Below are 27,221 nucleotides of genomic sequence, written 5' to 3' on the forward strand. Positions count from 1 at the left end.
AACTAAATGTTCTAGACTGGTGGCTATGGATTATTGTGGTCTTCAACATTTGCATTTTTTTGTAATAATCTAGTTGTAACTTTCTTAGAAGTTAGCATGTGAATTCCAGTGTACTGCTGGGAATACAACTGAATGAATTGCGTGCAGCCCTTTAGATCCTTTGTACAGATGGATCATTCGTCATTGCCTGCTTTAAATCAGTTTTGGTGTTCAACAGCTACTACTTACCATCTCAGAGATGGCTGCATGTCAGTGGTGGGTGAGGCTCTTTTGGGGTAGTACTTCACCGGGATGTTATAAGATTAATAAGGTGTAGCACGTAGATTCCCTGGATGAAAGAACTCACAGAAGTGGAGAGTATTATTAATAATTATCTGAGGACTTATAACTCTGTAACATTGTTGTAATTTGATTTCTGAGCAAACTGAAACCTGTTTAATGAGCTGTTGTATTGGAAGTATTCGTTTTGTAACATGGAGCAGATGCCAGCAGAAATGGAAATAACGTACCAGTGACATTTGGAATAACAGTGTTGTACTTCATTGCCTCCATGTCATCAGCATGTTAGTCTCCCTGTTGCTCAGGCTGAGTTACCAAGGCAGTGCTCTCTCTGCTGATACCGTCTGCGTGTCATGATCCAAATGGGGTGTATGCATGCCTGCAGCCAATAGATCAAAACCAGATCCTTTCAGTGAACAAAATCTTCAGCATTATGAACAACCGGATGACGGTCTTACTGTTTTGTAAATTAATATCCAACACTGAACTCGATATTTTCATAAATATTCAGATTTAAAAGAAGCAAGCTTGCTTTAAGCTACCTATCCCTCTGACATTGCAAGTTGCTCTAAAGAGGAGACTGTTACAGAATTCTCAAGTAAATTTTCTTCCTCAATAATGCAGACTTTTCTGACAAAGTGGCCAAGATTCTGGGCTTGAAATGGGCCATATGCAGTTAAAACTGTTATCTCCCAAGATTCTTCACAAGCCAATATAAATCACACAAAATAAGATTGTTCAGGCAGAGTATTCAGAAATGCATAAAAGAGCTTTATTCTGAAAAATCACGGAAAAGTCTCTCTAGGGTTCCCAGTGTTCCCGCTTTCCCACAGGAGAGTGGTAGGTCATCCTCAAATCCACTTTATTGGCCAAGTGAGATTTTTACTCCCTCTAAAATCTCCCTGGATTTCTTTTTGCATCATGGATATTTAATATTTAAAGTACCAAGTGGTATAGCCAGCTAGCTACAGCAGTGCTTTAGGGAATTAAGAATGGCTTGAAGGTGTATCAGAATCTCACTCGTGCCATATCTCTATGCACAAAAGTAACCAGGCTCCTGATGATGGAAAGGGGGAATAACGTTGCTGTTGCTGATCTTCTGGGGGTGAAATGATCTTAATTATTTGAAGGATAATCATAATGGCAGTGTATTAATCAATTAAAAGAGCCCTGACAATTCACTCATAGTGGCGTTCAAAAGGTATTCAGGGAAAAATACACAGGAATGACTTAACTTACAGTATGTTTTAAGAGCTCTAGATGAGGATATTTTGAAGATGGGAGCTTGAATTTTTTCTTGCAGTTTTTGGCACACCTACTTTTAGTAACATTGGATCTTCTTATATCTTGATACCTGTGTCATTAAAAACTTCATGTGGACTTTGCTTAAATATTTCGAGTTTTTGCAGAACTTGCTCAGCTGAAGCGTGGAAAGAATGATCTACCTTGTAACACAGCCTTTTATTAGGACTAATCCGTAGCGGTAACTGGAGTACGGCTTGCTCTGTGTGCACACGTGCATGTATTTCTTTCTGAGAAGTCTTAAAAAGAAAGACAGTAGCCTCAGGCTGAAAAAATACATCTTTTTACATGTTTTAGCATCTGGGGGACTGTAAAAGAGTGCAGCCTTTTTTCTTGAAGAGGATTTAATGTTAACATCTCTCTTCTTCTGGCTGCTGATGCACAGAAGAGTCATGATATTCCTCCCTACCACCACCCATCTCTCTCAGGTGCATGAGTCAGGTTTGCAGTTCCCGCTGGTGCACTGGAGCTGGGTACCTAACTTCTTTGGTCTCTTCTGTAAATACCACAAAGAGGTTAAAGGGAGGAATAGTATAGCCAAAGCTCCATAGGGGCATCAGCAAGGTAGAAAAATGCATCTCTTCCTCAGAGAAGAGTGCAGAAGCAAAGCATATCTTTATTCAGCAATGAAGATATGTTCCAGTGGGGATGATGTGTACTGTGTAGTTCAGACATGAACAACTGCCATGAGTAGGCGATTGTTTAGCAATTTCTTTCCTCATATATTTTTTTTTACATTTCATGAGACTTTTAAAATTGTTATCTTAGCAGTTGAATATATATGGGCAAAATTACAATTCTACTGGAATTTGAAATGAATAATCGTGTATAAGAATACCTTTAAAGTACATTTATAACTAAAGAACTATGTGGTGTTGAACTCGTCGTTTGAAGCCTTGAGACATGGGATGTCGTTTATTTCTGATGCTTGTTACTGTTTCCTCTCTTAGCTGGGTCTAACTGATGTGGCCTGTGGATCCCCAGATCACCTGGGAAGAGTGAAGCGCGTGCTTGGCAGCTGTTGGGCGGTATGCTGTGGGGTGCCCACGTCCAGCCCCCGTCTCGATGCAGTAGTACTGGCCCGCGCGCTTGAAGCGGGGGAGCGTTTTAGCGATCTCCCGTTGTAGCATGCAGAAGTGCTGCCAGCAAGGCAGCAGAAGCGGCAGCTGCCTTGCAGCCTTGCAGTTCGTTGTAACCACCTCCCACGCTGGTACAAAACGTGCCATTTCCAGCTTAGTGTACGAGGGTATTAGACAGCTTTCACTGACCCTTTGCTCCAGCCTAAGCGGGGTGATAAGCCACGAGAAGCGTGGTTAGAAATTACTGCCGTAAGTCGGGTTCCTCATCTGTGGCGCTGCACCTGTGCTAGCCTTGCTCACGAGCACACACCAGTGCAGTAGGATTTTGTTCGCAGTCCCAGTTGAAATACTCAGTGGGAACTCAAGCAGAACCGTATAAATTAGTCACTGTCACGTTTAGGCATTAAAAGTGGAATTAGTAATTTATATTAATCACAAATGTTTCTCCAGGTTTTATTAACAAGCAGATTGGCTGCCAAAGTGCTTTCTGGAAGGCATTTTTTTCTCCAAACTGCCACAGAGAACAAAACAGTTATTATGGGCATTTAGATAAAGATTAACGGTTTCTGCAATTCATTTGAGGAAAACTGTATTTTACTATACATTCCACTTCAGCACAGACAGTCACTGCTGGCATGATTTGTCGCCTCTTTGATAAAATTATACAGTGAAGACACAAGATGGTGTAATTCATTTTAAGAGCAGAAATAGGTTAATCAACAAAGCGGACTGAGGTTAAAAATCAAACCAGACCTACATTTCTTAATTTTTTGGCAAGTCCAAGTTTCCAATAGCAGCAGTGAGATGTCTGTCTAACTGCTGTTTTAGCACATTTTGGTTCATTTTGTCCTCATGCTTCATGGTTTCCTCCTTCACCCGTATCATTCCTTTTTTTTTTTTTTTTTCCTTAAGATGATTTTATGTGCACTGTGTAGATCTCCAGGAAAAAAAAAGAATAGTTTAAGTCACTACTTAATAGTCTCTGCATCTGCAAGTGATGTGTGCAATGCTGTAGGAGCCCTCCGCAAACTCAGGACAGTGTGTGAAGAACTGACCAGAATGATAAGAATAAGAAAATGAGTAGTACAGGGTTTCAGAGCAACGCAGGGTAGACTGTCAATATGACCTTCACACTTTCACATGTTTTATACAGGCAAAATCAATTTCCTCCCATACTACTTTTTGAGCTTATGTTCCAACAAATTAACAGGCATGCTGTATTTTATTCTGTGATGGCTAGCATCATTTTTTTCCTTCATTTTTGTGTTTTAAAGTGGTAGAAAGTGAAGAAAATCAAAACACATGAAAAATCAGCTGTTTGCTACAAAGGAGACAAACAAGGGTTGGAGGAGAAAAAAGCTCATTATAAAGAGATTAGAAAATTAATTGATCAGTGGCTCTGATAGTTCCCATTGGATGTCTAAGGACCCTGTGAAAAGAAAGTTAGTCTCAAACACAACATTTCTTCCTATTATTTCTTTTTCTCATGTAGAAACTCCTCTGAAGCATCATTAAGTTCCAATTATTTTCAGTGAAATATTTCACAAGAAAAGGGCACGATAAAATCAGTAGAGGTAGTGTTATTCCCACGAGAGAGACCTACTATGTCTAATAGTCAAACTGTAATAGAGAAGGCTTCTGTTGAGCATAAAACTTAAAAGATTTCAGTGGGGAGGATTCTGTTTCAGAGCGGTTTGGGGACTCTTGTGAGGGGTTTAGCAGCCCCTCTCAATCCCCCTTAATTAGTACTGGGCAGTTGTTGAATTCAGTAAAAGAGAGATTTGAGAACTTGATGAGATCTGTGGCTTTGTATAAGCATGCATGAAGTTTACAGTGAAGAAACTGTTAATTTTTTTTTTCCTAAGGCATAGTTTTGGGTTAGAAGTAATGTTCTTTTTTAAAAAACAAAATATTTGTAGAGATATTTGCTTCTTGGCTTTTCCTATGTTTCTCAAGTACTGGTTTAGCAACTGTATGCATATGGATTGCATGGGCTTGTATGTGCATATATAGAGATAATATGAAAATGTCAAGTATTAGTTACACTTCTGTTTTAAAAATAATCATTTAGATGTTAAAGGGTTTAGCTACTGTTATTTAAAAAAATAAAATCCGGCCAAAAATGTACATAATTTTAACTGCACTGAAAAATAAAATGTTTGTATTATAAAACAGCAAAGAAGTACCTGCTGGGCATTGTATTATGCTCTCCTAGATTATCATTCCCCTCCATGGGCTGAGCTGCCCAGATGTTTGTTCTTTTCCCTGTTACAATATAAGCACGCCGCTGTCACTAGGCATCGCTGCCGCTGGCCATGGGAAGATGAGGTTAAAGATCAGTACTGCCCCCCTTCAGATAGGGGGCTGGTTGGGGTGCTGCATGGGGCAGAGCTGTGGCCATAATCCCTTAAGTTTTTTCTCCCTGCTGTGCTCAGTTTCCCTCCTCTGCTTCCTGGGAAATGCGTATCCTAATGACTGTGCCATAGAGGAGATACATTCCCACTGAAACGTCCCCTACGGAAGATGATGGCAGAAAGAGCTGTTCTCCATAAACGTGCTCTAGCTTGCATGAGGAAGTATTTTGGTTTGCCACCAAAATTCTTGAGACACAAAACACAATGTTGGTTTCCACTGGAGTCTTCCAACGTATGTGTTGCTCCATGTTATCTCTGCCTGCTAAAGTGAAGGAGCAAATACTTCTTCAAGTAGTTTTGCAGTTGATCAGGGACCTAATTCTGTGCATCGCTCAGCACTTGCTGTAGGGGTGATCTGAGGGCCATGTGCACTTACAGACCCTTAAGCCACTTTGTGCTTGACCATTCCGGCTGCTTGTTCTCATCGGCAACAATAGTATTGTTTTCATAGGATTGTTTTCATCCAAATGGCTTCTCTTCTAGGTTTTACACAGGTCTGGAGGATGCACATTAGAGCTGTCTTGGGAAAAGCCCTTATGAACTAGTGTCCAAAGAAAATATTCCTTAACATGTTAGTCTATCTCGGAACAGAGATTTCTGCCCAGGACTTTTTTGTTTTAATAAACTAAAGAATATGTTGAGTGCAAAATAGTCTTAAGCCAGAAATAAATCTCTGGGGAATGTGATGCCAAACTTAAGTGACCAGGAGAAAAGGAAAAGAAAATTTTCAGAACTGTGTGGATTATAAGGATAAGGAAGATTATTCTTTAGGAGGGTGAATTAAAAATGTGCTTTTGGTGCTTCTGTGAGTACAACTGGATGATTTTCATGAGGACATATGTCATTTCAGGCTACAAAGTGCTTGTGAACAGGATATGGTAATAGGAACATGCAAGTCTGCCTCCCACCCGTATAAATAGAGGTAAATTACAAGCATGTGCCGAGTCTACAAAAAGGTCAGCAAAGAAAGCCACACACAAATAAAATAGCAAAAGAAATTCCCGTGAAGTTGCTTTAGCTCTTTAGCAACTATACTTTAGGCTGAGGGAAGAAGACCCTTACAAGAAATAATTAGCTTCTGTGAGGGGAAAAGAATGATAGTAAAAGTAGCAGTAATTTTTTTTTTCATGCCATTTCATGAAGGAACAGGATTTTTTATTTATAGGCATAAATATTCAAGTGATGGTTTTGTTTCAGATATGAAAAGTAGGTAGAGAGTGTGTATGCATGTTGAAGGCTAAAAATGATTCCCATGAATTTTTTTCTGGAATGTGTTTGTCAAAATGAATGTCAAAACAGAGGACCAAATTCAGTAGCTGTTGGTGAGAAGTGGTAAACTTGCTTCTTTGCAACTTTGACAGTTACCAAACCTTCTCTTAAAGACATGCCCTTAGCTGTGCTGCTGGAAAAAAAAATTCTTATGACTATGCACACAAATTACACAAATTATTGTGCTTTTTTTGCCTCTTTTTTTTTTTTTTTTTGACTTAAGCATCAATGAAAAAGACATTGATGTCAGTGTATCTTCATTTGAATCAAATCTTTCTTTAGGCTTTAGGGGACTGATCTGAAATGTACCTGAATATGTTCATTCTCAAAATTGAAAGGGAAAAAAAAAAAAAAAAAAAACCCAAAAAACTAAAACCAGAGTAGATGCAACGTAAATTACAGTGTGCGTAAATTTTAAGATGCTTCTTCAAGCCTGTTCTTCCTTGGCCCCTGTCCAAAAGGAGATAGAATAAATAGCTTGTGTATTGCAGGCCATATGTCAAAAGTGCTTAGCATTCTCAATTAGCATCATGATTTCAGAAGTACTTAGCTGTCACTTAGGTATCCAGATAAGTTGGCCAGACATCTGAAATGGTTTGCACATGAAGCACTGAGTTCTTCTGAAAAGGTGATCTCTGATGTGAGTTGTAAACATCTTGAAAGCTGCTCAGTAGTTTGTTTTGAATAACATGTTTGTGTTTTACTATTTTTGGGGTTTTTTTTTCTTTGTGTTCAAATACAATACTCTTGTCAACTTGAACCCTGTCTCTGCTCTCCCATAAGGAAGGGCTAAGTTAGTGCGGTATTGTTAGCTGTTCTTTTAACACGAAGTGCAACTGTTAGCTTAGGAATACATAAAAGAGTGATTGTAGTGTCGATGTTGTTGGAAATCAGCTTCAGAGTACAAGGCTTCTGCTACGTTTAACTAGTGCTTTAAAGCTCTATCTTGAGCAAGTGCGCATCTCTAGGCAGTTAAGGCTTTGATGAGGTGAAGCTGGTGTGTACAAGAGGAGGAGCTGGAGCATTGCCTGTGCTCAGGTCCCCCGAGATGCCACCTTGCTCTCAGGTGATGGGGAGCCCTGCCCGTGGTAGGAATCAATAGGGGACTCTCTGGGGCTTTTGTCATAGCCCTGCCATTAAGCTTGATTTGGGAGTTGATGGCTGGGTATTTTGTTAGGAGTCATGTGGAGGTCGGAAAGTCTTACAGGAAAGTAATCCTATTGAAAAAAGAAAAATCCGGGGTCTGTGTTGCAGTAATGTGCCATTAATGACCATAAGCTGTGGATACTGTCATGTGAATTGCACTCCCTTCCTTGCCATGCAAACACAATTTCTGTAGCTCAAGCTGGCAGAAGCTTATCTTTACAAACTGTCACCTTCTCTTGGAGATGGTGCCCACAGCACGTAATTGCTTAGGCTGGGTCTGAAACGCAAGCCTAATGAAAATGTTGTGAATGTCTAGAGTTTTCCAGTCCTTGGTGCAGCTGTGGCACTTGCTCTCCCTGCTGTGCCGCATAGCACACTGGCCATTTGTTGGCAAGTTCATATTTCACACTGCAGGGAATTGAGATGATTGAACAGACAGGAGAAGAGTTTTATTTGCAGTAGCCTGTGTATCCCTAGACTCTGATTTGGCATAAAACATCTGTTTCATGATCTGTTTCAAGGCCAGTTCCCTTCCGCCAGCAAAGGTTACGACTTCAGGCAAGCTGTGCCTTCGCTGGCAGGGGGAAATTTGCCTGAAGACTTGATTTAGTCAGAATCAAAGCATCCTGCCACAGAAATCCTTTTTTCAATTACTTCTGAAAAGGCAGCCAGACGGTAAATGTATTAACATATTAAATAGCGAGTAAAGGGCCACTGACTTCTGTTGTATGGGCTTTTGTGAGAAGTTGATATAAACAGTATCTGCGTCTGTTTGTGCGTGTGTGGCTAGCAATGAACACTCACAATTATTCTGGTAGTAAGAGATGTGATAGACACTCTACATGTGTCCGCTGTGACTACATTGCAAATGAGCAGAGTCAGTAAGTATGTCTGTTGGTTTCAGCTACAGCTCATGCATATTTTCAGTTTGTAAAATTAACTGTTGTAATAGTGTTGTAGCTTCTGTTAAATTCTTAGTAAGTAGCCCCTGCTTGATGCCATATTTGGAAATAAATTGATGCATTATATCTTCTTTGTATTTGTGGTGGGGATGTAATTTCAAAGCGGTTTTTGTCTCCTACCGAAAAAGTCAATTTTTTGGAAGACTGATATAGATTTCTTTGCAGGAGTGTCATCTTGATCCGTGCTGACATATCTACAAATGAAATCCATGTTCCTTTTTGCAATAATGTAGTTAGATTCAACCTTTATTAGAGTGAGTAGCATATTATCATCTACATGCTTCACTGTCATTGATACACAGTCTTTGCAACATATGGCTATTTCTCCCCCTCCTCAAAAAAGAAATCCTTTTTCTAGCTTAAAAAAAATAGTAATTGAATATTTGCATATCTCCAAGGAGCCATGCGGGTTAAACTCTGCATTCATCTTCTGCAGTTCTTAGGCCGCTTTGGTTTAAGAGTAAGAACTATTGCTTTTATGAAGTGCCTTTTTCTATAAAGTCAAAACCTCACAGCAGTGCACAGAAAGCCAGTGGTATAAAGGAGCTAAGTAGAGTCTTTAATAGAGAGAGCTAGGTTGTAAGTGTTTTTGTTCCTACAGAGCAGATAGATTTGGTTCCATCTGTTCCATATTCATAACAAAGGAGCTCACTTGCGGGAGGACTGACTTCCCGGGAGTAGCATGGTAATGATCTTTTCACCACAGAATGAAAGGATCTGAAAACGGTCACTTCAACTCTGCAGAAAGCAGCCAGCACGGATAGCACTTCAGACCTGCTGTTTTCCCACAACTCAGTTTCAAGGTGCATGTTTCTTTGAAATGTCTTAAAAAAAATAAAATAAAAACATAGGCCTTGAGCTCTTCTTCCTTTCCTCCTGCCCTCCTCCGGTCACTATTCCTTCTGAGGAGTTCAGGATTTTGTCTCAAACAAAAATAGAATGACATGCTACATATACAGGGTCAATTTTTCTTTATTTGATCTCAGTATTAAAGGCAGAAATGAAAAATGATTTACTGCCACACTTGGTTCTGTTTCCTGAACTTTTTGTGCAATCTTTACTTTCTCACTAAGAGGACTCTGCAAATGGGAAATCAGAAGTGCACAAAATGTGTGCAAAAGTGCCTTGCTGGGTTTTGTAATTAGGATGCTCCAGTGCCAGCTTTGATTATACACCTTGTGGTCTTTCAAAAAAAAGAAAAAAATAAATATCCAGCTTGATCCAAGAAAATATTCTTGTCTCCACGGGACACTTCACAAAGGGAGAACAGAAGAACACAAGAACACAAGAGTAACACAAATACTCTTGCTTGGTTAAAGAACAGATTATGCAGCGACCCCTAGAAGGTGAACTTCAGGCTTTTCAGAGATTAAAAATCAAATGGGACCGCAGAACTAAAAGGAACTTTCTGTGTTATTGGTTTTAGCTGTGCAAGTCTTAAGAAAAGGACTGGTAAGAGACTCAGATTTGCTGTTGTCCTAGCTGGAAATCCCATGTGGAGTGTACTGAGCCCTGAGGGTCTCCGTGCTCCTGGAGGGGGCAGAAGCCCCGTGGGGCCTCCTTTAGCCTGTGCAGCTGCGGTACCCATGTGGGCATCCTCAGGAGCTCGTTGTGGCTTTCCAGCCAGCAACACCAGGAGTCACAGATGTTTATGCAAGTGTCTGCTACATTTGTTTACTTAAAACTTCAGATCAGGCAGTGCATACAAATTTACAGTTACCTATTTGTTGTTTTTTCCACCAAGTAAGGTTTTTTTTTTTTTTTTTTTTTTTTTTTTTTTTTTTTTGAATTCTGTATGTTTTGCTATAATAGTTCGAGGAGAAAATACGTACTTTTCACATGACTTCGGTTTATTAAATGGGAGTATGTCCAGGTTTCTTTGAGGCAAAGCTGGGGCACTGAAGCTGCTTAGGAGTATGAAGAGAAGGATGTATCTGATGCACACTGGCACACAGCACTCAACAGCTACCAGAACTATATAAAGTGCTGATGTGATTGAGATGAATTAGCCAGATGCAGAGATTCAAATGTAAGCAGATCTTGAAGATCACACAGTGCAGGGCGCGAACTCTATAGTTCGCTAGCAGGGTTGCTTTAACGTGGCCGGCCCTTAGGTCTTTACCCAAAGAAGACTGGAGAGACCACACTACAAGAAAGAGGCTTACGTATGGCAGTGATGGATACCGTGTGGTTGAGGCAACCTGTCTCAGTTCCCTAACTGCTTAGAAGGTAAAGGACAGAAGTGCTAGCTTGCAGTGAGGAGATGCTTGGTTAGATCAGAAAGCATTGGGTGTGAAAGAGAATCAGAGAAAACTTGAGAAAACTGTGTCAAATAGTGGCTTTTCTGGAAGAATAGTGGGAAGATGAGCATCTATTTTGAGAGAAGGAGGCATTGTTACAGCATTTGGCTTTTCTGCTGGATTTGTGGAAAAGATTGGGTGATACCTATGTGGCTCAGCAGTCTAATGAGGTATTCTTTGTTTTTGAGAAATGTTTTCAAACCCCCAGGGATTTTGAGTCCTGCTTGTGCGAGAATGTACACACACATATATCTATTTTTGAGTTCAGCTGGGAGTGATCACTGGAAATAGGGATGAATATCCTGTGCTATACATTAATTTAAAAAAAAAACTGCGTGGGAGGAAGTAATTTGTGGCAGAGCTAAGATGAAATGTTAGCTGTCCCATGGGTGTTTCAGGCTTTCCCACAGTCATAGTTATGATAGTCTACAGTTCTTTTCTGGTATAGGTGAGGCATGTCACATTCCCAACAAGGCAGCAGTTCTCCTTGAAGAGGCTGCAGTGATGAAATAACACTCATGTAGACTGGCTTTTTTTCAAATATGGCTTTCGAAGAGTGAGTGTGGCCTGCAGTGCTGCACACAAACTAGACAGGTGAAATAAAGAAGCAGGGAGCTGAGAAGCTTAAAGAAAACTGCTCTGGCCTGATGCACTGGACAAATTTCAGTTAGAGGGAAGACGTCAGCTTAATATGCTCCAGAATTTTTCACGGGAAGGGTGACAAGTTGAAGGGTTAAGGAAATTCTTTCTTTTAAAGACTAGAAGAAAAATTTCTGGCTCATATGGCAGAGTGATTGAAGGTTCAATAGTCCCTCTCCAGGACTTGAACAAACTGGGAATTCACCTGATAAAGACGTCCTGTTATTAATACAGTGCTGGCATCTGTTACTTAATTCGTACCGTACTTAATCATTGGCTGGGACCCCGTTACAGTCGGTGTAATGAAACAGAAGGTTTCTGCTATGAGAATCTTCCCTTACTTGTCAGAAACAGCTTGAATTACAGAGGACTATTGTGCATTTTATGGACTTATCCTTTCTATTTCTTATCTGATTTTCATCCTGCCCACTTGGATTTATTTGTAGAGAAGCTAGCTACATGCATAAAAGTGTTTTTTGTAATAACTGTGCTGAGTTGCTAGTTTCCTGAAAGAAAAGACCTTTCTGAAGTCTTTTGGGCGGTGGATTCTCCTGAAGCAATGCATTTGCATCCTTTTGGACATGCATGTGCACTCGAATGCATTCAAGCTTGCATTGTTCTCACCATTTGCCTTTATGTTAAACAACAACCACATACACCTCCCAGTTTCTGTTGTTTTCTAAATTTCCTCTGTTCCTAAGGTGGCTTCTTGTAGACCCCTTCCTGCCTCTACTACATTTTCCTTGAGAGAGACATAAACATAAGATCTTGCTACTTTGATTGGGTGACTTCTCATGTCTGGGTGTTTGTCACACTTCCAATGTGATACAGCATTTACAATTACTTTTTTATTTTTAGGAACTGATAAAGCTTACATGTGTAGCATAGGAAGCTAGAAATGTTTCCAGATATTTTAAAGAAAGAAGCAAGCACATGAAAAGAGACCGGAGTGGAATGCTCCTCTTGGTTTTAATTATAGTGTCAGCAGTGGTAAAGCCAGACATGGGTAATATGAAGTCCATTAAAGTATATGAGGTTTAGTAACATGATACAGTACCCACAAATTCCATGCGGGTGAACATGTTGCTTTAAAGATCAAAAAGAGAAGGTCATTACTAACAAGACTATAATGTCTCTTCAAAGGATTTACTTATGTCTAGTTCTTAGAGATGGAAATTTGCAAAATGGATAGCCTGCTTGAAGAAAACATGTTATTTCTAGTGATACCAAGGGAAAATCAAAGTATAAAAGTGCTTATGAAAAGTATGAAGAGGATATATTTTTCCCTAAGTGCTCTGTTTGATAGTATTAACTTGTTTTATTAGCAATTTACTCTAATACAGTCTTAATGTTGTACAATAACTGTATTTGTTTCTGTTAATGCCACTAAAAACACTAATGAGAGCTGTGGCTTTTGTTTCATTCTAGTTAATAATACTGTTAGTTTGATACAAGAGATGTGTGACATCAGTCATTTATATTCTGCTAGCGTAGTAACGTTGGCCCTTACTTTGTGGAACGTAATATAGTTTGCATTTATGAAAGAGAAACTCATATGAGAAAGAGGCCGCCTATATTTCATGTGGGAGCAAACATACGACCTGTTCTTCATCTCTACCTCCTTATATTTCACAGGAGCTTACATGCAGCTAAAAGTCCATTCAAAGCAGAGTATGTCTTTCATTTATTTCCAGCTGAGCTTTGTTTGTTTTTTAATGAGAAGAAGCGCTGCAGAGGCAGGACGGATTTGCTGGGAAGCTCAGGCTGCAGTCAGATGACAGCTTTGTCCTAGTTCGTAAACAAACATAACTGTTCTTGCTCTTACAAAAAAAAGTCTTTGTAAAGCGCAGCTGAGCTAGGTTGCCACATAGGTGGGCTTGTTTCGCTGGAACAGCTCAGTGTGTGGTGTCTTCTGCAGCTGAAATGTCTGCGTTGTTTGCCGGAAGGTTTGAAGGATACAGGCTGCCCTGAATCGAGGTGATTTTGTGTCATCTTGGGCTCAACTTGGGAGGATGGATGATAGCAATATGACTATAAATCTGTGGACTTGATCCAGCTGTGGTGCTGTCTGCCTCCTGGGAACCCACAGCTTTTGGTCAGCTCAGGAGGTGCCCAGCAGTGATGGACTGGGCTTCTGGATGCTTTTATGTTCTGCACTGGAAAAAGCCTGACCTCAGTAGACCAGCCATGCAGTCATCTAGCAACAGAGAAGTCTTGCCATTAAATTGTCCTCTAAAGCAGATAAGGAACCGTCCTGAGAAAGATGGATACGGGGCTAGACCACACTGAATCCCCTAACAGAGGAAATACTGGGCAAATGGCTTCATCAGACTTGTAAATTCATGGTTTACGTCTCTTACCCTACAGAATTTTATTTACTTGAAATGACTTTTAGTATGAAACCTAATTTCAATCCATGCAGCCTTCAACCAGACATATGAGGTGCAGTGGATTAGGAACTGCAAAAAAATTTATATCCTTTCTGGCCAAGCAGTTGAAATGGGACAGTTGAGTCAACACTAAGTGCTAATGCACAAAGAGTAACTGTGTATTACTTTCTTCCAAGAACTCTCACTAAAATAGCATTTGTTCTTGCATGTGTCTGGCAAGTCATTTCCATTTCCGATGCTATTTTTAGCAGGTCTGAGAAATATAGTCAATTACAATGTAGGCCATAATAATCCAGTGTTTTTACACCAGTGCAAAACAAGTGCAAATTACGTATAAGATGTTAGGAAATAGAAGCAGTACTTCATATTTTATTTGTTGCGCGCATGACTTGTTAACAAGTCTTTTTCTCCATTGTTGTGCACGTTGTATAGTGATTTGTTTTGTATAAGCTGCAGAATACTACTCCATGCGTGTGTGTATGTACACACACAGAGATATGAGTAGAGAAATATGATAAGGTTGCTTTTACATTCACTTCATATGTGTATATAGTTGAGAATGCAGGAGTAAAGCAAAGTGTGCATTTGGTTTGGACACCCCTTTAATACTTTTTATTTAAAAATTTCACTTGGAAATACCATTTGTACCTATAAGTACCATTGCCTGTGTTCAACCATAGGCAATATTATGGATGTATATATGTATTTTTCCTCTTTAAGTAATGGTTCACAGTTTAAGTATTGTTGGCTGTCTTAAATCAGGTTCTTTTCCAGCAGACGTTCTCTCTATCTGTCTGATGGCTTGAGATTTCTCAGTCTTTAATTTGCACTGTGATTTTTGTATATGATCTTGTGCTAGTGTTGACTAAATACAAAGGGATAGTAGAATGGGCAATAGCAATGGGGCAGATAAGTTCAGTCAGAATTTACTCAAAAAATGCGCCTGATTATCAGTTATGAATAGTGAGTAAGCCATGAGCAGTCAGTATTTTAATTTTTCCAGAATGGAGTTACATTTGTACTACCGCAACAAAACTCAACTTTTGTTGGTATATTGGAATAGAAGAACAGGCATGAATAGACCTTTTCTTTCTTTTTTTTTTTTCTTAATTAAACTCAAATTTAATTGATTGGTGAAAGTTGGGATTTCAGTAGGACCAGAATTTATCTTGTTTTTAATTTTAGATTTTAATGCTTACAAGGAGATCATCGTCTATAAATCCTTTCAGGGAGTCTATTTTTAATTAATAATTTTAAAGACTCTTTTGTTGTCCTTAGATATGGGCCTCACTTTATATATATACACAAAGGAGTGTTTTATTGATTCATTAAATTCTAGCTGACTTTTTCAGTTATACCATTTATGCAAATTTGTAACTTTTTTCAATCTACATTGTGAGAAGAATATTAATAACTAATTCTGCATTTACCTGGCTAATTTGCATACATTTGTGTTGTATGGTAAATCACATGAAAACCTACAGGGGAAAGGCTCAACTCTTCTAACAACTAATAGGCTATTTTTTCTTTTGACTTGCACAAATTGAGAAATATTGCCTGTGGCAAACATAATGGAAAACTGCATTTTTAATGCTCTCACACATACTCATTTCTTTATAAAGAAAGGAGCACGTGACTGTTCTTAAAAATAAAACATTCAAAAGCTTTGTAGCTGACGCAAGGTATTGGATACTAAAACACTTCTACTTGGTGGAATTAGGTTTTGCAGGTTGTATGAGGTTCCCTAGATATTGGATTTGACTAATGAGAGCAGTATTGTGCATGAAACGGCCAGAGGCAAATCAGAGCTCTAAATATTTCTTTCCTGGAGAGATTGTGTGTAACTTGCCAGACTAAGAGGGTGGAAGGGATTGCCTAAACATGAATTTCTGATTTACAGCACACATCATCCTCTGTATTTGGTTGCTGCAGGTTCCTTTTTCTTGATATTTCTGCAGGTGATTACTGTAGTGCAATTCTTTGGATTGGATAGTAAGTGTTTACTCCAGCTTCATGTATATGGCTTATCTCCTTAGAAAGGTGGGGGAGAAGTTCAAAAATAAATCTCTATCGACTTCCCAGTATGAACCAATACTTCTGGTCAGTGTTTGTGGTTTGGAAGCAGCTATTAGTAGCAGAGGATGCTGCTGGTAGTATCTCTGCAATGAACTGAGGTGAGATCTGGGTTCATAATAATAATAATAATAAAATCCTGTTTAGCCATATTAGCAGAGCACAGAAGAAAGCATTCATGCAAAGGGTAAGTGAGAGAAATCACAGTTCCCAAAAATATAGTGAGAAGTAAACGGACTTGTCTCTATAGACTTGTATCATAGGCACTAGTTTATAATTTTTCAAAGAATATTCCAAGTGGACTGGTAATAGAAGCTTGAAATATGAAATAGTAAGAGAAATTATCATTTGGTATGTGTCTGCTGTGTGTTATATCAGGGCTGTGAAGACACACAGGAGGAGTTTTATTCTGCTTAAGGAAAGGAAGGTCCTTTGTCAGTGTCTCCTTGCTCTAGAAAGAAGGTGCTATTCGAACGACTTGGAAAAATGGGACACTTTGAATACTGAACGGTTTCAGCTTCGCTGTCTAATAGGGCCCATAGTGGATTGTGGCTTGAGTATTAAATATATTTGTAATGCTCAGTGAGTATTCGCATTGCATTTGTGATTCCCCCCGCCATCAATCTGTTCCCTGACTTTCATTCTAGTAAAAGGCTCAATGTTACAATTAGAAGGCTAAGAATGAATTAGGAGGCAAGCAGAGTAAACCGCCTACTACATGTGAATATCGGCAGATAGGATGGTTGAGATGCTTTCTATAAGCAGCCTCTGAATAACATGCTCTTTGGTTAGAAGCTGAGCCTCAAGCCAGCCAAACTGCTGCCCATCTCAGGAAAATATTTAATTGCAGCTCCTGTCACATGGCAAGTAGGTCTTGATAACCAACTTTTGAAATTCTCATACCTTTTTTTTTTCCTGCATTTTACGTTTATGTTTTAATTAGCCCATTTCCTAATTTGATTGGGCCATATCTTGACAACTCCTTTAAGGAGATTTTGGATTTAATGTAATAATTCAACTACATACCTCTTGGGAGGGAAAAACTATTTCTGTGTACGTTACATTTTGTTTTCTATCTGTGGCTCCCTAGTAGTTATTGAAGAACTCTGCTAAGCCGTATTCTGTCTGATAAAGGGCTTAAGCTGTTATATCTAATATATTAATAATATCCAGCGCGTTTTCTAGCAGAGAACTGCTTGAGAGTGGGATGGAGAGAGCAGCACTTTTATTTCTCTATTTAAATATAGCTCGCAAATACTGAAACATTTATGGTTTGGCTCTAGATGAGGAGAGAATAATTTTCTTTATTCTATTTCCTTTCCTTACAGGGTATAAATATGGTAGCCAGAAGTAGTTTAGAGAAGAGAAATTTTGTCATCTAATTTGTCTTTATGTACCATTTTGGGATCCAACTTGGATCTAGTCCTATGAGCAGAAGTAGGTTTTTTTGCCTGTGCTTTTTTCTGGTTCAGCTGAATGAAGACAGAATTTTCACTTCAAGAATACAGAAATCATGGCATGAATTTCTCCTAAATCATGGAATTTTCTATTAAAAAACAAGAAGAAACTGCAACAATTATTTTTATTATCATTGAGTTGTTTTCATATATCTTGTGATTTCAGAGGGGTTTAATGTGTGTTTTCTTCTAGCTTCAAGTCTTTATGTAGCTGTGAAACCTAAAAAATGCTCTTTAAAACAGACAGACCCAGGAGATTCTCATGAGGTTGATGGTGGGGCAGGGGAGGCGGTGGGAATATCATCAGAACTGTAATAAAATCATAGCAATTGGCAACATTGTGAAGTTCCCCTTCTGTTTTTCATTGTGAATCTTGCTGACTGATTCTTTTCTGTTCTCTTATCAGTCATGGAAAAAAAGAGGGTATAACCTCTTTTGTTCCTTATGAGATCTTTTATCAAAGGATTCTTTTTGTTGTGCAACAAGGTTTCCATCACCCTTTTTTTCCCTGGGAATTTTTCCTTTTGAAAAGGAAAATGTTGCTTGGGACAGGTTCTATTAGCATCAGAGGCTTCCTGCTCTCAGAACTGGCTTCTATTTTATAGCTAATATCACCTTAAAAAGGAGCAAATAGAAAAGCCGTATACTAAAGCCTTAGAGGCTAACTTGGTTTTGTGCAGACAGGAGAATGAAGTTTCTCTTTGTACTGCCTAGGAAGGACATCTCTTTTTATAGTAGAGGTAATTTCAGTAGAATATAGCAACAACAGCAATAGTTTAGTTGGGAAGGAACTTTAACAAATCAGGTAGAAACCATTTCTCTCTCTTCTTTCCAGGGTTTAGAAACGTTGCTGTCTGACAAGCATCGAACAGATTCTCAGGGAGTTTGTTAAACTCTGCTGCACTGAAATCTCGCCTTTCTTGGAAAGTAAAAGAACTTAAAACCACTAATCTTTCTGTGGTTGCTCTTTCCTTGCTCTTTCCCATCTGTAAGTGTAGAAGTCAAGATTTTAATTTTTTCAGACACTATCGATTTGATAGGAGGTTTTCAGTTCCAAAAACCAAGCTGATCCCAGGATTTTTCATGTGAACCTCTGCTTTTGATGAGTCCCAATTGATGCATTATTTTCCCTCCAGAAAAAGCACATTTAACATTTATTGCCAGTAATATGTGCAGCTTGTCCTTTCCTTCTATGGTTTTGGTCACTTAGTGTTTCTTTGCAGTTATTACTCAAAAATCCCTCTTATAGGTCACCGTGATACAGAGTTCTGTGCTCTGTAACAAAAACTTGTCATTAAGGCTGCTTTCCTATAGAAGAGAATTTCAACCTTCCGCTAGAGTTCAAGCTTCAAGGGATTGGCTTACGCAAAAAACAGATTTCATGAACAATGTTGACTTTACCTAGTCAAAAGCAAGTCTAATATTCCTAGTGTTGAGCGTTCAGAGAAAAGAGATCTTGGGGTTGTCAGTGAAAGAGGGGAGAAAAAGTATTTCCAGTTGTTGCCATCTTATCCTGGACATCTCAATCCAAAAGTCAAGGTTTTTGCAGAATGATGGTGAAAGCACTGCAGAATAGAGGGAGAGGGAAAACTGCAGAGCAGTACTGGCAAACGTGCTGCAGTGTGTGTGAGAGGAGGACAGATGATACGGGCCATCCTGGCTGTGCCCTTCGGGTGATGCATCTGGACTTAAAGTGAACACTACAGCTAGTCAATGTCTTTCCTTTAAGATGAAAAGGAAAAGGGGGTGGGAGGGAGGAGAAAAGGGGAAGAAATAAAAATTGATTGCAGTCTTCCAGCTTGGCAAACAAGTTCTTAATTTCTCAGGAAGGCCAGCGAGGTTGCAGTGTATCCCTTCATCACCTTATTCTTGGTGGTTGACCAGATGTGAAAGCAGAACAGTAACTCACTTCACTTTTTTATGGTTATTATTATGATTCCTTCCTGAAGAGCTAAAACACTGTGGTGAAAGAGGAATCCTCCTAATTTTACTGCAGGCATGAGAGTGCATAATTTCCTTGGAAAGGGAAAAAGCACTTCTCCGTACTTGCACTGTGTCAGTTCTTAGGGCAATGAATTAAATGTACCTGTTAGATTTCCTCAGGTCATGATACAACATATAATACGCAAAGTCTTGTAAGGGCTGGTAGGAAAAGGAGGTCTCCCAAAGAATATAGAAAACTACAAGCTGTAGTTTGTATATACATATAAACTTTACGTGTTTAAAGCATTCATTTTCTGTTTTTTCCAAACAAAATATTAGCCATTCCTAGCTATCATGGAACTGGCATTGACTAAAAGTGTTCTCATAAACAGCAGTGAACCCAAAGATGCTTGTTTTATGGGTGCAAACAGCAGTGTGTAATCATTGAAGCTGAATCTGGCCTTTGCATAAGCATGTGTCTTCATGCACTTCTAAAATAATTTCTGAGCAGGAAAAATCCTTCAGTGACAGGATTACAGTATGGTCTCTATTTTGGCTAGTGTTGGAAATGTTATTTCCACCTTTGAGTTAATAATGTGGTAGTAAGTGTAGGAGTCTGATCTTCAGAGCAATCCACAACTGCCTGTTCAGTCAGAGTTAAGCAGTTAGCTGGTTGCATCTATTCAGTCAGGGCCACAGAAAGGACACAATTTCCTGGATATAACCATGGAGTGCAAATATTGTGCCCTAAATAACACACCAGTTACTGTAAATGTCAGTAGAGGGAGTTTTTCTGACTTTGATTTAGTAAGGGCCTACAGCAAAGCCAGCTGTTAGCACTTCTTAACTGCTTGCCGTTGTGAAGGGGGGAGCATCATTTCTGCACACTTTTTGTCCTTTAATCAAAAGAAAGAAGCAATCTTTCAAGTACTTCCCAACAGGTGCAGAACCGCAGCGTTGGCTCTGTTAGACTCTGACGTTGTTCCTTTTTCTGTGTGTATACTGGAATTGCTAGGCCTTCCTAGGAAAAAGCAGATGCTTGCCATGGAAATGCATCATCCAAGAGTGAAGGGAATTCACCTGGAGCGAGTTGAGGATTCCTTCAAGTGTGAGCTCAGCATGCAGACAGAGAGTATGAATTCATATGTCTGTACATAGACTATTTTCATTAATTGTCACAAATGGGGACAGAATTAATAAAAGCTGATGATAAGCAAAGCAAACTTCCTGCCAGCCCAATCATCTTTTTGTAAATCCAGACAGCTTCCAGTAGCTGTCATTTTCAAGAAAATGTCTCTTGCTCTGCCTTAGTATATAGCTTTTTCGGTGATGGAGGAGACTGCAATGAAATAAAATGACTTTGCAGTGCTTCAGGCAATATTTTCAGCTATAGCCTCTGAGATTTCTTACAAGTACAAAAAAAATATATACAGAGATGATCTTTCGCAAGGGAAAATTTGTATGCCCAAATGGAGTACCTCAGTTGCCAGCATGCATGTTTAACTTCAGACAAATGTACAATTTAAAAATTGCAAACATTGATGGAAGTTGCCAAGGTGACTTCAGGCTGGCAGAAAATCCAGTCTGTGGTGACTGGCAGGGGTATTTCACTGTAATTGCACATTTTGAGGCAAGAACAGTTGCTCAAAGGAAGCAAGTGTTCATAGCAGCGTGTTTTTTCCTGGAGAAGTAAGGATATGCTGACCGTAGTGGTCTATGTGTTATCTTGGGTACAGTGCTAGACGTGTCGTTTCCCCCTTCTTCATTTTCTGCTTGGACAGTAAGTACTCTTAAAATGAAATACACTGAATGGCAAATGCCAGGGGAGGGCAGACAGAAGAAATGAGCTAGGTTTAGTCTGTTAGTTATATAACATGGGGAATCACGTTTTTGCTGAAGCAAGGTAAGTATTTTTGCAACAAAAGCAGGTAGATTGTGGAATATGGATGCTGACTTTTTTCTGTAGGATTTAATTGTATGTATTTCTACTTTCTTGGAAGTAGATACGTATTTAAATTTTTAGCAGTTACTGTAATTTTTTCTGTGTTTTTTTTTTTTTTCCTTCTCATCCCTTTTTGGGTTGCTAAAACTTATGGCCTAACATTTTAAAACTAGCTTTTCTAAAAGTATTCCTAATTACTGTAAAATGTAATTTTTCAGAGTAAACACCTGCATTATAGCAGAAACCGTATAAACAGTCTCTTGAGAAAAAGGTGTGGAAAGGTAAAAGGAGATGATTAAACTTTTGTGAATATCACGTGCTTTACTTGTTTCTTGTAAAATAATCAAGAAAGGGATTGGAGCAAGATCAGATCTGAAGTTCTTTCCCTGCTTTACTGTGATCAAGCTGCTTTGCATACTTGAAATCCATACATGCAGAGGCTGAAATGTGTTCATCCCTTCAGATGAAGGGAAAATGAAGGATATTTTCTCATAGGACAAAGGTTAATATGCGTTTTCTCTCTCTTCCTCTTCTCTCTTATTCTTCCCCATTTGCAGCCTCTGCGATCCCAGATAATGGAAGGAGATCCTGTCTAAAGCTTAAAGTCTTTGTGCGACCGGCAAGTAAGTTCTTCAGATTAAGCTTTTGAGGGTGGCTTTATAGCGCATGCTTTACTGTGTGGTCTGGTAAACAGCAATGAAACTTTTTTTTACTGTTAAATCTTGTGTATCTGTTCTGTATAGCAACATTTGTGTTATGATTTTCATCATATTTTCTTATCATTCTTCATAAAGCTTTGTTTTAATTACATGGCAATTGCTAACTTGTTGTTTCTTAAACTGTTGTACAAATGGAAGACTACTGGCATTTGGACAAGTGCCGCAGACTTTAAAATATAAATATACCTATTTTTATTTAATAAATAGAGAGAAAAAAAGATAGAGAGAAAAAAAGGAAAGTGGGGAGTTTAAGGGTGTCTCACTAACATATTTGGCTGTTATCTCTATTTTTGTTATAGACAGCTGTATGAAAACTATAGGTGTTCATGATCGTGTTTTCGATGTTAACGACAAAGTAGAAAATTCATTAGAACCAGCAGGTTAGTATGCTTAGAGAATCTCTTTTAACAAATGCGTCTATCCCTCTGGGCTTCAGTACTTTTCTTCCTCTCCTCTCTGCATGCTTTGCATGGTATAACTGCTCTGCTTCTGCGCATTTCTAGCAGTGCTAATATCACTTACGGTATATTTCCTGTATCCTTGTTTAATGCAGGGGAGGAAAAATGCTGCGTTATTTGTCTTTTTGGGTGATGTGGTTTAATAAAATGTGGTATGTGCCAGTGTAAAATTTCCACCGGTCTCCTGAAGTCACTGGCCCTTCCATGGCAAACACCCAGCATGCTGGCCAAGCACCCTGTTTACTAACAGGACCCAAAGTGTTAGACATCGAGTCAGTGGGTGTACTGTTGGTCATGTGCTATCCAAAGACTTTCAAAACCAACAGAACCTCTGCTTGTTCCACGTTAGTGCATGATGCGGGCATGTGAGTGATAGAGTCAGCGTTTAAGCACATGAGTCCTTTAAAATAGTAAATATTTTGTGTGTATTTGATTAGACAGAGTATTGTATTTTACTTACATATGCACACACAGACCCACATACTTGTGTATACAAGTTCCCATCCATATTTTACTGGAGCAAACTTAGGCTAACTTAGGAGACTGCATGTATATGTTTGTATGACTCAGCTCTGTGACAGATAGGAACATGCTTAATTCCAGGGGTGTGAGTAATCCCACCAACTTCAATGGTATGGCTCTTGACATTGAAATTAAGTGAGTATGTAGGGAAAGAATTTGCATTAGTATTTACGTGTTTGCTGTATATGTACCTACACACTATTCATTCAAGCCTCAAAAATAGTATGAAGTTAAATAAACAAGTTATACTAGAAAAAATTACACATATATACTGGTAAGTTCATACCCTGAAGGACAGATTACCAAGATCTTTTTTAGGTTATTTGAAAGGGAATTTTCCCTTTGGAATGAAGCAATGTGTTATGTCTTTTTGCTCTTTGTTACCCTGGATTATACTTGCTGATCCTTTAAATAAGAATCATTATTTATTTAAGTAAGAATTTAAATAAGACTTTAACAAGTTATCCAGTTAGAATGATTTACTTATAAATGTACAGTAGGTTCCATTATTTTTCTTGAAGAGGATTTTGAACTTTCCTAAATATTTTGTTGTTGAGAATAGGATGTTCTCTAAGCAAATCTAAATGTAAGCAAAACATGTTTATAGTAGAGATACATTTGTGCTTTTATTAGTAGTAGTATCCTTCTAGAGCAGGAATTTGAGACAGTCATTCCCTACCTCTAGGTAACCTATGAGTCTAGCACTCAATGTGCTCTTTTGCATTTTGTGATTCGGTGAATATGGGCTAAATAATGTATATCCCTCCTGTTATTGGCCTGCAAGAGAAAGCCTCATCTGAGTAATGAACACAGGATCTTAAGGAACTTACTGAGCGTTTTTGTTTTGTTTGTTTGTTTTCCCAACATTGCCGATCACTTCCCGATCGGATGGCAATACCTAGTTAGCACGGTCACAAAATTATCGTTAGAAAGCATCAGGCAGAAGAGGGAACCGAAATCCTACAAAGAACATTCTGCAAACTGAGATGAGGCAGCACGTGCAGGGGAAGCAATACCCTTAATGAGACAGCAGAACGTTCCCGTTCCTGAGAGCAGCGTGTATTTGCGTTATTATTTGAACCAGTCTCTGTCCAGTAATCAGTCGTGCCCAGACCTGCCAGCTGCTGTCACGCTTTCCTGTTATTAGGCTGTTAGACTTCCAGCTGCCTCAGTGACTCCTGTTGCATGTGGTCTGTGCTGTGTACTAATTCACCTGTCTCTGGCATGTGTCTTCTGTGTGTGCGCTCCCGCCTCGCCTGCCACTACCTTCCCTGCTGGTGGACAGAAGATTTGGGAGGCAGCAGGGGCACGTTCTGCAGATCACTTGCTATAGCAGGTCTTCTAAAAATTGCCCTTTGCGTGATTTTTGAACTTCCGTAATTTCACATTTTTTGTTCAGGGGAATTGTAGGAAGCCGATCTGTAGAAATTGCTCTTATTTCAGAAGTCATGAAAGTAAATAGCCCTTTTCCTGTCCTCCCCTTCTCTTCCTACTTAATAAAAAAAAAGTCCCTAAAATAAAAATTGTAGCTGTGCATATCTGGAAAAATTATACTTGAAGCATATGATGTAAAGCTATGTGATCTGGAAAATTCATGGCTGTCAAAATAATCTTTTCTAATTATTACTAGCATTCCCTGTATTTAGCAGTGACCTTCTAGATTTTACTAGTGAATTTTGTCCTCTTCATCACTTACCTTCAGTGTTAAAATAAGCCAAAAACTTCCTCCTAAGTGTTTAAGATTGCACAGTGTTATAACTGTGCGTCTCTAAGGAAATTCATATTTGTAAAGTGATTTTGAGGACTACACATGAAAAGTGTGCTCTAATATACAATTGCAAAGAGACCTTGGGACTGCCTTGACAGAAAACCCAGATGGTTCCTTGAAAAGAATCCCTTAACGTTACGTGAAAATGAATTCTGCTGTGAAGAATGACTTTATAAAAATGGCATCATAGATGATCTCCATATTTTTTATTTAAAAAGTAGTCCTCTTAATTTAGAGGTCTCTTCGGTTCAGTCTTTTTTAGCAGTAGCCAGGATTCAGAGAGGAGTAGAATTTATCACTGCTCTATACCGTTTCTGACCCACTATGTTTCATTGCTGACTCATGCATGTAATTGGGACAGAACTGTTGATGTTCGATGTTGCAAATTAGAGAGAGGCCAATAATTCACACTCACCTGCAATTCCACTGATGATGCAAGAGGTGGAAGATAACTCTCATCATTTCCCCTCCTTTAGTTTTGGTTCATCAGTAGTGAGTAAATGTTTCCAGTCTGAACACACCTTATTTATTGAAGAAGGTAGGACTGAGAGTTAAAACAGTCTAGGAATTTCCAGCAGAAAAATATCACTGTGATTTAATTGGGAAGCCGCTCTTGCAAAATACTGTGTTCTGATTGTAGGGTCACGCAAGTACAAGTGTGTAACGAGCAAGTGAAACATGATACAGCTTTTGGTTCTGACAAGCGCTGGAGCTAGCACGATTTTAAATATCTAGCATTAACTGAAAGTTTTAGGGCCCTTTGGAATCGCTCTGAAGGAAAGACACTGCGGCCTTATTCAGGGCTTAAGTCTTGGGAAGATTCTCCCTGCCGTGCATTTGCAAGGAACTGTAACTGAAGGAATTCCAGTCAGTCTGTCCCCCTGCTTTTAGTGAGTCTTTCATCTGGCGAATAATTTTGTCCCTTTCTTACGAAGGTAAAAAGATTTGCAACCGATCACTGCTTGCTCTTCGTGCAGCTACCTTGTACCATTCTGAAGGCATGGTTGATAAGTCTGATACAACTGTAGCATCAATTAACGCTGCCAAGCATGGGGTAGATTGCTAAGCCAATTTACCGTGCACTTTCCAGTGATACCAGACTGACGCTGAAGAGCCAATTAGCCTAAATTATCCAGAGTGCTCTACCTGCTAGGTGTCATAGGCATTAAAGGGGGGGGGGGCTTGTTTCTAACTTAACACTAAGTAACTTAAAAGGCTCCATTTCAAAAGCTGTGCGGTGTTCTTAGTCCTGTGACTCCTGCTTCTCTTGGTGCCTTTAATTGGAATTGCACAGCTCCCGCCCGGCATAATCCTGCTAATGTAATTTGTTGAGATGGGAACTGCGAGGCAGACGTATCGTAGGTATGTAGACACCTCTCATACAATGGAGAGGCTTAGTACATTAAGTAGTGAGATAATGTTAATTCTCCTGAAAACTTAGGCACTCGAAAAAAACTTAGGAATACAATTTGAAGCCACTTCACTCTCCCTAGAAAGGTAGAGCTGATTTCATTCATTTAATATGAAGAAGATTCAAACCCGGAGCTGACTTTTTATGGCAGGCTTCGGACAGATAACAGGTGAAATAGCCAAATTGGATAAGTGTGGATGTGGAGGATTTTATAAAGAAAAATACTGCACCTTTAACAACACTGGAGTTGTATTTGACTTACCTATGTTTTTTATGAAACAAAGTATGGCTCTAATGCTAACACACACACACACACACACATATATATATATATATATATATATATATATATATAAAAAATTTAATTTAGAAAACTAAACAGCTTTATATAGTATCAGAAATTTAGTGGAATATTTTCTACTGTATTCTTTTCTGCCACTAACATAAGCATGTTTTTTCAACAAAGCTGGTTCTTTTTTTCATTAGTTTTAGCAGTGTATATGTGAATTTGTTTTCTGTAACATAAAAAGTAAGCTGTTACCTATGAGATTTTTTTTCAGATTGTATATGTATTCTCTAAAATCAGATTGTATGTGTTAGCCTTAAAAATTATGTTTCAAGAAAGAGAGGCTGTGTCATATCCCCTGGGTATCCCAAAATGCAGTATACTTCAGTGGAAATTTTATGTGTGGAAGTAGACTGTATGCACAGGCTTATGGACTATCATTTCAAATTTAGGAGTCAAAATCTGTAACTCGGTAAGGGGATTAACTTTGAAATGAATTCTGAGCATGTTCAGCTGCTCCTCAAGCTCTTTTGAAAATCAGGTATTTTTATTTAGCTGGCTAGCTATTGACTTTGCTTGCTAATGAGCTGTCCAAAGCTAGAGCTACAGTATTTTATAACAGGAGGAATCTTTCATTCCTCAGTCTGTTGAAATCGGACTTACTTTCTGCTCCTCTGGTCTTCAGTGGGAGTTTTGCCAGTAAGAAATGCAGGACTTGGCCCCAAGTTGGTTACATAATGAGATATTACACGGTTGTGAAAGTCAATGACAGCACAAGGTTCATTGCCCTATTTCATAAAGGCACCGAAATCTACTTACAGTTGTCGGCTCAGTGAGAGTTTATTAAGGATGCAAAATCTCATTGGAATGTATGCTTTCTGT

At 38.9% G+C, this 27,221-nt stretch overlaps 1 protein-coding gene across 2 annotated transcripts in view; it reads left to right on the forward strand.

Annotated features, from left to right (window-relative positions):
- Positions 1-27,221, forward strand: part of EFNA5 (ephrin A5) — a 208,448-nt gene that overhangs the window by 177,060 nt on the left and 4,167 nt on the right. The window contains exons 3-4 of one of the 2 annotated variants that reach the window (XM_062600129.1): positions 21,733-21,798; positions 22,194-22,274. In XM_062600129.1, coding sequence (XP_062456113.1) covers positions 21,733-21,798; positions 22,194-22,274 — 147 coding nt within the window. The remainder of the gene's footprint in view (positions 1-21,732; positions 21,799-22,193; positions 22,275-27,221) is intronic. The other variant, XM_062600130.1, reaches the window with a different exon arrangement.

Source organism: Rhea pennata, chromosome Z (assembly GCF_028389875.1).
Source record: "Rhea pennata isolate bPtePen1 chromosome Z, bPtePen1.pri, whole genome shotgun sequence".
Lineage (NCBI taxonomy): Eukaryota > Metazoa > Chordata > Aves > Rheiformes > Rheidae > Rhea > Rhea pennata.